The 12615-nt window shown below is 47.0% G+C and overlaps 1 protein-coding gene across 4 annotated transcripts in view; it reads right to left on the bottom strand.

The window, feature by feature from the left end:
• The window catches only part of stumps (DBB domain-containing protein stumps), a 120761-nt gene that overhangs the window by 53457 nt on the left and 54689 nt on the right, over nucleotides 1-12615 (bottom strand). The window contains exon 1 of one of the 4 annotated variants that reach the window (XM_075698184.1): nucleotides 5159-5356. The exons of the other annotated variants lie outside the window; for them this stretch is intronic. Within the exon in view, the coding sequence (XP_075554299.1) occupies nucleotides 5159-5222 (64 nt within the window). The 5' untranslated portion in view covers nucleotides 5223-5356. Of the gene's footprint in view, nucleotides 1-5158; nucleotides 5357-12615 lie in introns of those variants that run through there. 4 annotated transcript variants of the gene reach the window in all.

The following is a 12615-nucleotide window of genomic DNA, read 5'->3' on the forward strand; positions in this document are numbered from 1 at the left end:
GTCCGTTGCCTACAAAGTATTTACTAAAGTAATCGCAAATAGAATCATGAACACCTTAGACTTCTGTCAACCAATGGACCAGGCAGGATCCCGTAAAGGCTACTCAACAATAGACCATATTCACACTATCAATCAGGTGATAGAGAAATGTGCGGAATATAGCCAACCCTTATATATAGCTTTTATTGATTACGAAAACGCGTTTGATTCAGTTGAAACCTCAGCAGTCATGGAGGCATTACGGCATCAGGGTGTAGATGAGCCATATGTAAAAATACTGAAAGATATCTATAGCGGCTCCACAGCCACCGTAGTCCTCCATAAAGAAAGCAACAAAATCCCAATAAAGAAAGGCGTCAGACAGGGAGATACGATCTCTCCAATTCTATTTACAGCGCGTTTACAGGAGGTATTCAGAGACCTGGAGTGGGAAGAATTGGGGATAAAAGTTGATGGAGAATACCTTAGCAACTTGCGATTCGCTGATGATATTGCCTTGCTTAGCAACTCAGGAGACCAATTGCAATGCATGCTCACTGACCTGGAGAGGCAAAGCAGAAGTGTGGGTCTGAAAATTAATCTGCAGAAAACTAAAGTAATGTTTAGCAGTCTCGGAAGAGAACAGCAGTTTACGATAGGTAGCGAGGCACTGGAAGTGGTAAGGGAATACATCTACTTAGGGCAGGTAGTGACCACAGATCCGGATCATGAGACAGAAATAATCAGAAGAATAAGAATGGGCTGGGGTGCGTTTGGCAGGCATTCTCAAATCATGAACAGCAGGTTGCCACTATCCCTCAAGAGAAAAGTGTATAACAGCTGTGTCTTACCAGTACTCACGTATGGGGCAGAAACCTGGAGGCTTACGAAAAGGGTTCTGCTTAAATTGAGGACGACGCAACGAGCTATGGAAAGAAGAATGATCGGTGTAACGTTAAGGGATAAGAAAAGGGGAGATTGGGTGAGGGAACAAACGCGGGTAAATGACATCTTAGTTGAAATCAAGAAAAAGAAATGGGGGGGGGGGGGCATGGGCAGGACATGTAATGAGGAGGGAAGATAACCGGTGGTCATTAAGGGTTACGGACTGGATTCCAAGGGAAGGGAAGCGTAGCAGAGGGTGGCAGAAAGTTAGGTGGGCGGATGACATTAAGAAGTTTGCAGGGACAACATGGCCACAATTAGTACATGACCGGGGTAGTTGGAGAAGTATGGGAGAGGCCTTTGCCGTGCAGTGGGCGTAACCATGATGATGATGATGATGATGATGAACCTTTGATGTGCGCCTCCTTTTCCCCTCACACCAAATCCGGTTCCGGCATCTCCGATTTCAAAATTTCCGGTTCCGGCGGTTCCGCTGCTGGAGTTTTTCGCTTTGACTGCCGATGGTGAGACGCCCGCGCGTGCTTAGCAGCCGGCGCTAACTTGAATAGCTCTAGCTCTAACCCATGGTCTTACACCATGCTCTAGCCACTCCACCGAGCGTCATCCGTGTGCATCTGCGCGCTTGTTGTGCGTACGCTGCGCCCGCACGCTTTGCCTGTCGTCCCCTGCCGCCGTGCTTGCAGTTTCTAGAGCTGTGGCGGTCACCATAAGAAGAATGCAGAGGGGACAAGGTGCTGTATTCCGCTGAAGTAGTAGTTCGCGGTCGCTGTTTTCTAATTGCACGAAAAACGGCAGTGGTCACCAAGCACCCAGGCGCTACATTCCACTGTACGTTGTCTCTCGTGGCACAACCCGTCGCAGGTTGACGCGAAGCAGCGAACACGACCAGATCGCCGGTTACAATAGGCGGTGGTTCTTGGATGGAATCGCATTAACAGTTTAAACCGCAGCTGGTGCAATTAAAACCTCTCCATCGACGCGAAAGTAAACAAAGCTAAAAGACATAGCGTCACTTCCACTCGGAACAAGAAGCTGAAGCTACGTAAGTTCCGCTTGACGCCGAAAGCTAAGGGGGTGAGTGGGAGTGGAGCGTGGAGGAGAAGGGTAGGTTGGCGGTACTTAACCTGGTCGGGGGTGGAGCATAGATGGAGGGGCTTTAGGTAGCAACGCTAGCGTATGGTGTTTTTTCCTCCATGGTCGAGCACGGCTCTTTCACATGTGCCGAAGATGGGAGGTCGTGGTCACGTGTTACAGCAAACCACTGAAGCACGCGTCGGTCAGCCACCTCCGAAAGGTGGGCGCGCGCCGCGACGGCTATTCTCCTTCACCGAGCGCTTTCTGGCATTCGACACAGGATGAACGCCGTCCCCTGTTGTCGCTTTTCGCGGAATGTGGCGGACCTTTCTTTCCCCACGTTTAGCTTTCGGAGAGTGTACCTTGCGACCACTGCAAACCGGAATCGCTCTATCCACCCTACCGGGATGACTGACCGACCCGCGCGACAATCATACCACGTGACAAGCACCTGCGTTTTTCTTAACGAGTGCAGGAGCCCCATCCAACACTCCCGAAGCCGCGCTACGTCTTCTGGGTGCGCCTTTGAATGCGCGTTTTGAATTCGCTGTATCGAAAGATAGTCTAATTTATTATTTGTTGCGTGTTTCAGGAATCGCAGCCTCCTATCGCGAACATAGAGTCGGCATCTGTTTGATAAATAAATAAATAAATAAATAAATCAGACGGAAGGTTTTGTAGTTGTCGTCAGTTGTTTTTTCATCTCTCTTAGTTTTTTAAAGTCGCTCTTAGGGGTACAGACTTGAACTGAAACACCGGGCCTATGCCCGTGGCGTCCCAGTTTCAGAGCTTCCCCAAAATTAAATTTTCAGTGACATGTGAATGGCTCCGGTCACCGAGAACGTCCTATGCCACGACGCCATGCAGAAAAGTCGTGATGCACAATAGAGCAGTCCGCTGAGCGGTCACGTGCACGCGCACACCGAGGCCCGCCTCTGTGATGCCCATTGAAGAGTGTTGTGCCGACCGCCAGCGTAATAAAGGAGCCCTAAACGCGTAAGGAGGTCGCCAGCAAAGATTCCCGCCAACCACACGGCCAATAGAGTCAGCCACGAATGGACCGAACGAGCAGCAAACGGTGCCAGGGCTGCCGAAAAAGTAGCGCGGAATCTGCCGCGATTGGCACCAATTGGCCACCGCTGCCGCTCGGGCCGCGGGCGTTCTGGCCTCGCGAGAAGCTGCGCCGTCTTCTCAACTTCCTAATCCAGGAGGTTAAGCCACGCGGTGAGATCGGCTGCGACGGCACCGCTAGCTTCAACGTCAACGAAACTTGAGCATTTAGTGCTGCACGTGACACGGTATAAAGGGCGTACAGAGTCAGCCCGCACTTTGGCAGCCACCGCCCCGACCGGTGCACGGACTCTCGTAAAATAATGTCTTTTTCTGATTGTTCGACGCAGGATGGCATGCCAAGCTCATTAGTGCAACTAATGAGCTTGGCCTGTGGGTAATATTTCAACTCCAAATGAAATCACTTGGGAGGTTGCGTGTGCCTCCGTAAGAGCGCGTTCACTGAAAACTCCATCTCGCGAGAGCACGGACAGAAACGTTCGCGCCTGCTTAGGCGCACTTAAGGTTGTCTGAATATCATAGAACAAATGCACCATAGTCAATCAAGAATGACACAGCTCGGATCTTGGTTATTGTTTATGCAGCGTGAGTAGGGCCATCGTCACACAAACACCCATTTTACGAGTATTCCCTATGCTGAAATTCTATACATCTTGCCATATATATATATATATATATATATATATATATATATATATGTGTGTGTGTGTGTGTGTGTGTGTGTATATAATGGGGATTCTCACTTTGCAAATTGCTTTTCTTCACTTGCGATTTGTTTCCTTAACATTTTTATTTGTCTCTTTTGTTTTCGTATACCACAACCTGATCATTTTTCTATCCCCCACATGCGGTTTCTGCCATCAAGTGAAGCTATCATATTTTTTTGTACCTCGCTGGATAATTTACTCAATCCTTCACGAAATATTTGGCGTTATCATTTTTGAGAGCCTGATCAAACCTAGAGCCACCCAAGCTGTACCGAGGCCTGAGATGAGATGATGAATTACAGAGAATGCGTGGTAAAGGAGGTAAGGAAAGACACTGAGACGAGCCACAGATAGTGAACCAACCTCCCTCTCAGCGATAAATTAGTGTCGTGAATTTCCAGACTAGCCTGAAAAAATATTGGATGATGAGTGCCTCATTATACGCGCAGACTTTGTGCAAAGGCTCCCACTTAACTACAGTCAAACACAGAATCTTAACTACAATCAAACATACGATTTTGATGGAGTTTGTGCGCCGCTGATTGACAGCCTTTGAAAGACACAGTACTTCACACCACAATTCCATAAAGAACTTCCAATAAGCAAAGCACCCTCACTATAATGTTCTTGACTGCACAAAAGACTGACAGCATAGGTCAGCAAGATACACAGAATTCACTCGCACTCACTCAGAAAATGCATTTTTTGCTTACGGATCGCTCGGACTCACACTGACCAAATTTTATTGAGTCGGGCTCACTCGGACTCAGACTCACCAAAATTCTATTCAGCCAGACTCACTGAAACTCACTCACGGGTCTATCTAACTGGGCCGGAATTAATCGACTCATGAGTGAGTTTCCGTATTTGGCATCAAAGTATCATCAGTTAACAGAAAGGCTCTTGAAAATCACGTGCAGGGATATATTTGAACTTTGCAGACAGCGCGGTCTCTTCTGGAACAGAACGGAGGGAAATAAAGCACGATTTTTTTCCTCCCTCCGGTTACAGATAGGCGACCAGAAATGAGCGGGTCGCGGGTGTACACTTGGTGAGCCTGAAACATGGCTTTACCAAGGCTGCCTGTCCGACTCCTGAGCGCCCATCGCTATCGTCAGCCTCGTACAGCCTACATACGCCAGCACCATTCGAAGTTCACAATGGACAAATTTACGTGCTACCTCACGGCTTAAGAGTGACCAAGTCGCTCACGAGCTATCAAGTCTTATCTGATGCGTAGTGCACATCCGCAAGTTCTTTGCGACACTGCGCGAGCATGCAAGCGTATGGCAGCAATCGGAGCATTGCAGGTCAGCCTCCTCCTGCGCGTGTCAGCAATTTGAAATACCTTCGCCAGCTTTGTTTTGGCGCGGTTATTGCGCCGAAGCCTAGTTCTCGAAAGCAAACGTTTTTGCACAGACCTTTTCGGAGACAGGCGGCCCATCCTTTGAACTGCGACCAGGTCATTCTACGAGGCTCCCGCATGGCGATGCTGAATGCGGCCCCCGTGGAGCACACACATGCCAGGCGAGTCGGCGACAGGACGCGCTCGTGTGGCGTCGCACGGCGTCTCGGGCGCCACGTGCGCGCAGTTGGAGTGTCGCGGCTATCGAGAGGACGGTGCCCGAGACTCCAGCTGGTCACTGGCGAGACTCCGAGAGACAGCACGCAAGCTTGGCTGGAGGCGAGAAACCTTCGTCGCGGCGCCACCGAGATTCGAAAGGGCTGCTGCTTTCTCTCTCTTCCGAGGCTTCCCGTCCTCCCCGCGCAGGCGAACCCCTCTGAATGGGGCAGACGGAGAGGAGGAGGCTGTCTTCCAGATGCGCCGCTTCATTGCGAGCACCGGAAGCGGCGAGGAGGGGGCGTTCGGAAGTGGTCCCATATCCGCTGCCGCCGAGAGCCCCAGACCGAGCCCCCCAACCTCCCCCTCTTTTCGCGGCCCCCTCTGGGCGAACGCCTCTGCTCAGCTATACTCCCTCCCCCCTCCCCGGAGGCTCTTTCGCGCGGCGGACACCGCCCCTGGGCTTCGGCAGCGCATCCGAGCCTGCGCAAAGAAGCGGGACCGTGTCGCGCGGGGCCTGCTCGTTGTTGACACCGGGGCGGAGGGCCGTCGTCCGGCACGCAGAAGCGCGCGCGGGCGCCCAGAGAAAAAGCGAGGCAAGAGAAGTTCAAGAACGACGAAGAGAGAAAAAAAAAATAATGGAAAAAGGGAAAAGAAACCCCTCCCTTGTGAAATGAAGCAACACAACAGTGAACGAAAACGAAAAACGGATGCCGAGCCAGGGATGCCACTGGAGACGTGCTGTCGCGCTCTCTTTCAGATGACTCTTTTTTTTTTTTATTCTCGTACGGTAGTTCAATGAAAAGCAGAAGTGGAGTACTACGAAGACAGGGAGCGGTTTAAAGAAAAGCCGCCCATTCTGCAACGGAAAGAAACAAAGTCGTACGAAAAAGGAATGCAAACGACAAATGCGGAGCTATTTCTCGTAAAGCTGTCTCTGCAGGTGTAAACAGATCGCCACAGTTTACGCGGCAAATTTTTATTCACTCGACTTCGGTGGCTCAGAGTCGGCACTCTACTGTTGAGCACAGAGCACCAGGCCTCTCTTCTCGGCCGCGGCTGCAAAACACGGAGGTGGGAGGGAGAGGTTGCAAGAACACGCGTGCATCGTGCTTTTGGGTGCATGTTAGAAAACCGCCGGCGGTCAATGCTAATCCGGAGAATCTCCCTTAGGACGTCTCTCAAAGCCTGAATTACATTGCGACATCAAGCTCCATATATTGATTAAATTAAATTTGTATTTGAATGTTCACGTCACGAATAAACGACCTTATTTCCTTCTGCTGGAGACACCTTGAAATGTGTAGAAAACGCGCACTCTGAATGCTACTACAAGATATACAACCGTGAAAACTGTAACATAAGAAAGAGATCAATGAGAATGAAAGATATTGCAGATCGTTGGCGATGCTTAAAGCGGCGGACAACCAATTTTCATGGTTGTCAGTTCCGTTTTTAGTGCTATAGAAAGCTTACCGGTCAGAGTGCCTAATCATGAAGTGGTAACGCGGAAAACGCCGTGGAACATTTTTTAGCAGAATCTTTCGATCTGCCGTGGGTATGTAGTCGTTCACTGGAGGCATTCTGAAAACGGGAGACGGTTTTCGGCGTACACTTGAGGTCGACAGAAGGAGAAGGGAGAAGAAGAAAAAAATGCCAATAACTAACCGGCAGTCATGCGATTCAAGGCCCACGTGACGTTTAAAGGTGCGGGTGTTTTAAAATAGTTCCTTTAAAATAAAGGAATGCGCAGAACGGATTGCCCTTAGCGTGGAGAGCCAACACAGGTGGCGAGGGCAGCCGTTACTGTAGATGCATTGGGTTACATCAGTGTTGTGTTTACAATGCGCCATGACTGTACCTCGACAGTTCCGTCAGTGAGATTGTAAAATAAATTAATCGAATGCATTGTGAACTGTTCTGACGTCTTACTTGTTCAGTTAGCAAAAGTTCATTGTACGTCGTGGAATTAGCGCACAGTCTATGGCGATGTCGCGAGCTTCGGACGCTCGAAAGGAAGCGTTCGGGAAAGATTAACCAGATAATAGAGAGGCCGGAGCCCGACTTTAGCACATTCTACACAGATGCGCTCTCGGCAAAGGTTGAGTCCCCTGTGGCGGTCCCCTTTGGCGGTCCACTTTTCGAGCGTTCATCTTCATCCTTTTATGCGCACTCCACCCCACATCAGGTACGTAAATTCTACCGATGAATTCGGTGAGTTGAAACTGCGTCACTGACACGGCTAGTCGTGCGCACGGAGTGTCGTCTATATATATATATATATATATATATATATATATATATATATATATATATATATATATAAGGCAGTGGATAGGATATCTGGAGAATCAGGACACTCTCCTTTGATTTGAGCGAGACCTTGGGGTAATCAACGTGTCCAATGTGTCGACACATATCGAAGCTGAAAAAAATGAGTACAATTAAGGGCAAGAGTCTAAAACGGGTGCCACACGGCGCACTTTCGATCGCGATCGAGCCAGGTTAGCTAAGCTAATCATGTCATGCCGGCACCCATATACGTCCGTCGATGTCATTTTGTATGTCACATGGAGACCATAGAACTCAGAGTATTACCTCACAAACTCGCTTGCGCATAACTGCATTAGCGACCATGAGATCAATTCGCCTCTTGAGAAGCCGCTTTGCATCAAAGTCCACGCACTTATGCTATGCAGATTTGACGTTGCACAAGGTTGGCTGGAGCGCCAAGCGCGTTGATAGTTAGCTGTTCTGGTTGCTATTGTATTAGCTGGAGCAAATTGTTTAGCTTGTTTGGTTCAGTCTGTCGCATATTTTTTTTTTATATATATAATTGAACGTTTCCACTTTTAATACGCTTCACCGCATAACAAATTGTACTGTGGCGAAGCTAACTTCATGCACTGTTGCTTCTGGTGCAGACTTGACTGCTCGTGCTTCCGAGTCAAGTGAACATCTCGTTAGGACTTTCTTATTCGCGCGGGCAAACATGTTAATAAAACGATACAGTTCCTCTGGCGTTTAAAACCGATTTGTGCAATTCAAAAAGCCGAACTACGTACTGTGTTTGTGTAATAGCTGCAACGATTAAATGATGATTAAATATGTCAAACAAAATTATATTTAAGTTGTGACAGAAGCAGGCTGTTCTCGTGTATTTCCAATGCGCAGACAAGCAGTAATGGTGACTGGGATGTAGCTATACATTTGCCAAAAAGAAAGCAGAACTCCAATTAAGAAAAAAAAGTTGTATAGCCAGAATGCACATCAAAATCGTAGAAATGCTTTCGGTCAGACTTCTCGATAAGTGCCGAGCATGTCAAGATTTACATAAAGCAAGCAGAGCAATAGCATTTGACTTTTGCGGCGAGAACTAATATAATTATGCGTTCTACAGTTCTTAGATGTGCAGCGGCGCGGCGATGGAGCTGCGCACCACCCCCGCAGCCATAAACAACTCCGTCCCGCGGGCCTCCCGTAAGCGGACCTTCGCGAGTGTTGGACACCAGGCAGACGGACACATGATCCGACTCACTGTGCCGAACGTCGTGCGCGAGCTCCCTTTTCTCATTACTTTGTTTACTGCTTTCCTTTCGCACTGGGTGCGCGAACCGCACTTCTTCTATGCTCCTTTTCCCCTCTTTTCTCCTCTCTCTCTCTAAAGCCCTCGCCACTTCCGGCGCGCTGCCCGCGCCCGCTCAATTCTCTCTTTTGACAGAATAAACTAGACCTTGTTACCGAAAAGACGTGTGTCCGTCTTGTTTACCACGGTTCTACAGATGCTATATGTAACAAGAAAAATTCCATGCATCTAGAAATGGTAGCTCAAGTAGTTTCAATGTTGTTCTGCATAACCAGGATATTCTTGCACGAAAATACTAACATAACAGAATAATTAGAAGCAGCAGGTTTCTAATGTTACTCGGCTGTGAATTATTAATTTGTATCGTCATATATCAGTAAGAACACGTAGGTGCGAAAACGGGAAAATCAAGAAGGACTGCGGGAACGTAATAATAATAATAATAATATTTGGGGTTTTACGTGCCAAAACCACTTTCTGATTATGGGGCACGCCGTAGTGGAGGACTCCGGAAATTTTGACCACCTGGGGTTCTTTAACGTGCACCTAAATCTAAGCACACGGGTGTTTTCGCATTTCGCCCCCATCGAAATGCGGCCGCCGTGGCCGGGATTCGATCCCGCGACCTCGTGCTCAGCAGCCCAACACCATAGCCACTGAGCAACCACGACGGGTTGCGGAAACGCAGGCATGGTTCAGACACACTGACTTAAAACACGGAACACCGGATACGCTTTATCGCTTCATTAACATGGTAAACCGCTCGAATAAGAATGTCCCAACAAGATGTTCACTGGATTCGGTAGCATGAGCAGGCTTTGCACCAGCAGCACCGCTGCACGATAGGAAACGTCTGTCTGTACACTACGAAGATTTGTATCCACTGTTTAGGAGTACGCACACACGAAAAGGGGCTACCGTAGCGACGATGAAGTCATATGGAACACACAGAGCCAGCACTACGTGCTCGATTAATCGCAAAACGGAGCTGAATGATGTCGACTGCCGACGAAGCTTCTAAAACGCATCGACCGAGTTGCCGCGATATTTCGACGTAAGATTGTCGTCAAATCCGGTAGTTTCTTTTTCTTTGTTTTTACTTTATTTTCCTCCCCGCTCCATCACCTCTCTCGACCACAAGTGTGCGCCGAAAACAGTCTCCCGCTGAAAACAGTGGTAAGTGAGAGCGATAGCGATTATACGCTGGCATTAGTGGGAGGCAGACGACAACTGTGGCCGTGCTGTAACAAAGTATAGTTTTGTTTATCAAATCTGTGTTCCTGCGATTCATTCACTTAAAACACGAATAGCGTGCTGGAATCTATCACTATAAATCATGTTCATTCCATTTCCATCAACGCGTCAACACATTCTGGCCAGTTGTCAGTTTATTTAATCATTTTGGGCCTAGGGAGACACCCCAAGCCCAGAATCCAAATAATGTTTAACACGACTTCATATTCTTGTGACCAGAAACCAGCTCTCCAAGCACCAACAGGCGTTTTAGGCGCCGAAGACGGAGTACCTGAAACAGCCTTTTAGGCGTTGAAAGAGCGAAAATACACGCTACAAATGTTGCAAGAAATGGCGATAATATTAAGCTGACACGTGCGCAACCTATATGTGGGCGAACGTGTTGACAGAATGTTGATTTCTGTTGTGAAAAATGTGGCGAGATTGCATAATGCGGTTGGTGCAAATAGCTGGTAACATGGTAACATGGCGGCTATTTGCTTACGTCCCAAAGCGCTGAATGAAAAACGAGCAGTGAAAATATCCTTAATAGGTACGTACATGCTGTTTTGGCTCCAGTGACCAAAATGAGTCTAACTCTTAGGTACTAACCTCCAAAATAAGCATTTATAGGAATTATAAAGCCGTAGTTAAACCATTAATTGTACCTTAATTAATGTTTGTATGTACGTAAGAAAAAAAGGAGGAGGATGTAGAAAAAATATTAAACGTCTACAGTCTGGTTCAAAGAGCGATGGTGAGCAAAGTTGGATACAAAACCTTTGAAGACAGGCTGTCTGTGTCAACGAGATTTATCGTGGGGCGCACAAAAGACAAAATGCCAGGGCGGTCGCGACACAATGAGCTATACAAGCTAGCTTGGCAAAAAAGCATCAGCTTTCTTTCTTTTGGCTCAGACTGCAAAAGCACAAACACCTTAGTGGGAGAAATGAACGCGCACATGGGTGATTTAAACGGATATATTGATTACAACGGTTCTCTAGTGCTGGATCTGTGTGATGAATCGGACCTTATAGCAGTAAACAGGCAGAATAAGTGTCATGGACAGGTAACGTGGCAATACGGAAACAGGCAGTCATGTACCAACTACGCCTTAGTCTCAGAAATGGTCTACGAACAACTATATATATATATATATATATATATATATATATATATATATATATATATATATATATATATATATATATATATATATATATATATAGACCAAATGATTATAGACGAACATGGAAAAAATAGCCTGAGTAGCGATCATAGGCATTTTAACGTTTGAGAGAGATACTCACGCAAAACACGAACTAATAGCATCAGCATATCTAAAAATTAATGAAGAGCAAATAGAAGAGATCGCAAAAAATAACCTAGAGAAGAAAATGGGGAATTTCCTACAGCAGTCTGGGAATATAAGGAACTGGTAGACGCTATGCAGCAGGAAATAAGACAGACACGGCAAAATAATTGTTGGATTTGAAAGAGGAAATCACGTAAGTGGTGGAACAAGGAAATAAAGTAAGCTATAGAAGAGTGTAAGCAGGCGTCTAGGGATCATCGAGAAGCAAAAAATTTAGGATTACACGAAGAGGTGTTCCTTAGATGGAACAAATACCGAGAAAACTGTCGCGAGTGAGCTCGTGCAAGAGAAAATTAAATGCGCAAGTGAAAGTTGGGTGCACAACATTCGCAAAAGAGACAAAGGCACCACAAGAAGATTCTGGAACCATATAAGAGTATTCGGAGCTACAACTAAAAATTCACAAACGGCTGTAAGGGATGTAGATGGTAACATCTACGAAGGAGACAATGCGCTGCAGTACATTACAGAGGTTATTAGGGATAACATTGGCACGAAAGAAAGCGTAGTTCAGACTCAAACCGATCCAGCAACAACAGAGAAGCCTGAGAGATCAAAATTTAGCATAGAAAACTTTCATCGGAAAAAGCAGAAGACGATGTCCCTAACAAAACGCCCGCCGGACCCGATGAAATCCCAATTGAGCTAAACAAATAGCTGGGTGCAAAGAGCAAATCACTGGTGACTAATGCCGTAGAGCAAGCGATTAGAATGAAGAAAATTCCAGTTGGATGGCGTGAAAGCAAGACGGACCTCGTATACAAAGGCAAAAGTGATAAGGATACGACGAGCTCCTACAGGCCAGTTACAGTAACGCCGTTGATATATAGAATGGCAATGCAAGCCATAAAAGTGGAACTATCGAAGTGGGTGGCCAAAAATGTTGTTAAGGGGGAAACTGCAGAATGGGTTCAGGCCAGGCAAACGCTTAAACGATAATAAGTCTGCATTCACTCAGTGCGTATAGATCTCAGTAGCTCAGAATAGACTTTTATCGACAATTTTTTCTAGATATTAAAGGAGCCTATGACAACGTGGACAGGGAATTGTTACGGGATATTCTTAAGCACGAAGGCATAGATGACGATTTCGTGGAGCTGCTGAGGGAGATATGGAAACAACC

The sequence above is a fragment of the Dermacentor variabilis genome, chromosome 1 (assembly GCF_050947875.1).
Source record: "Dermacentor variabilis isolate Ectoservices chromosome 1, ASM5094787v1, whole genome shotgun sequence".
Lineage (NCBI taxonomy): Eukaryota > Metazoa > Arthropoda > Arachnida > Ixodida > Ixodidae > Dermacentor > Dermacentor variabilis.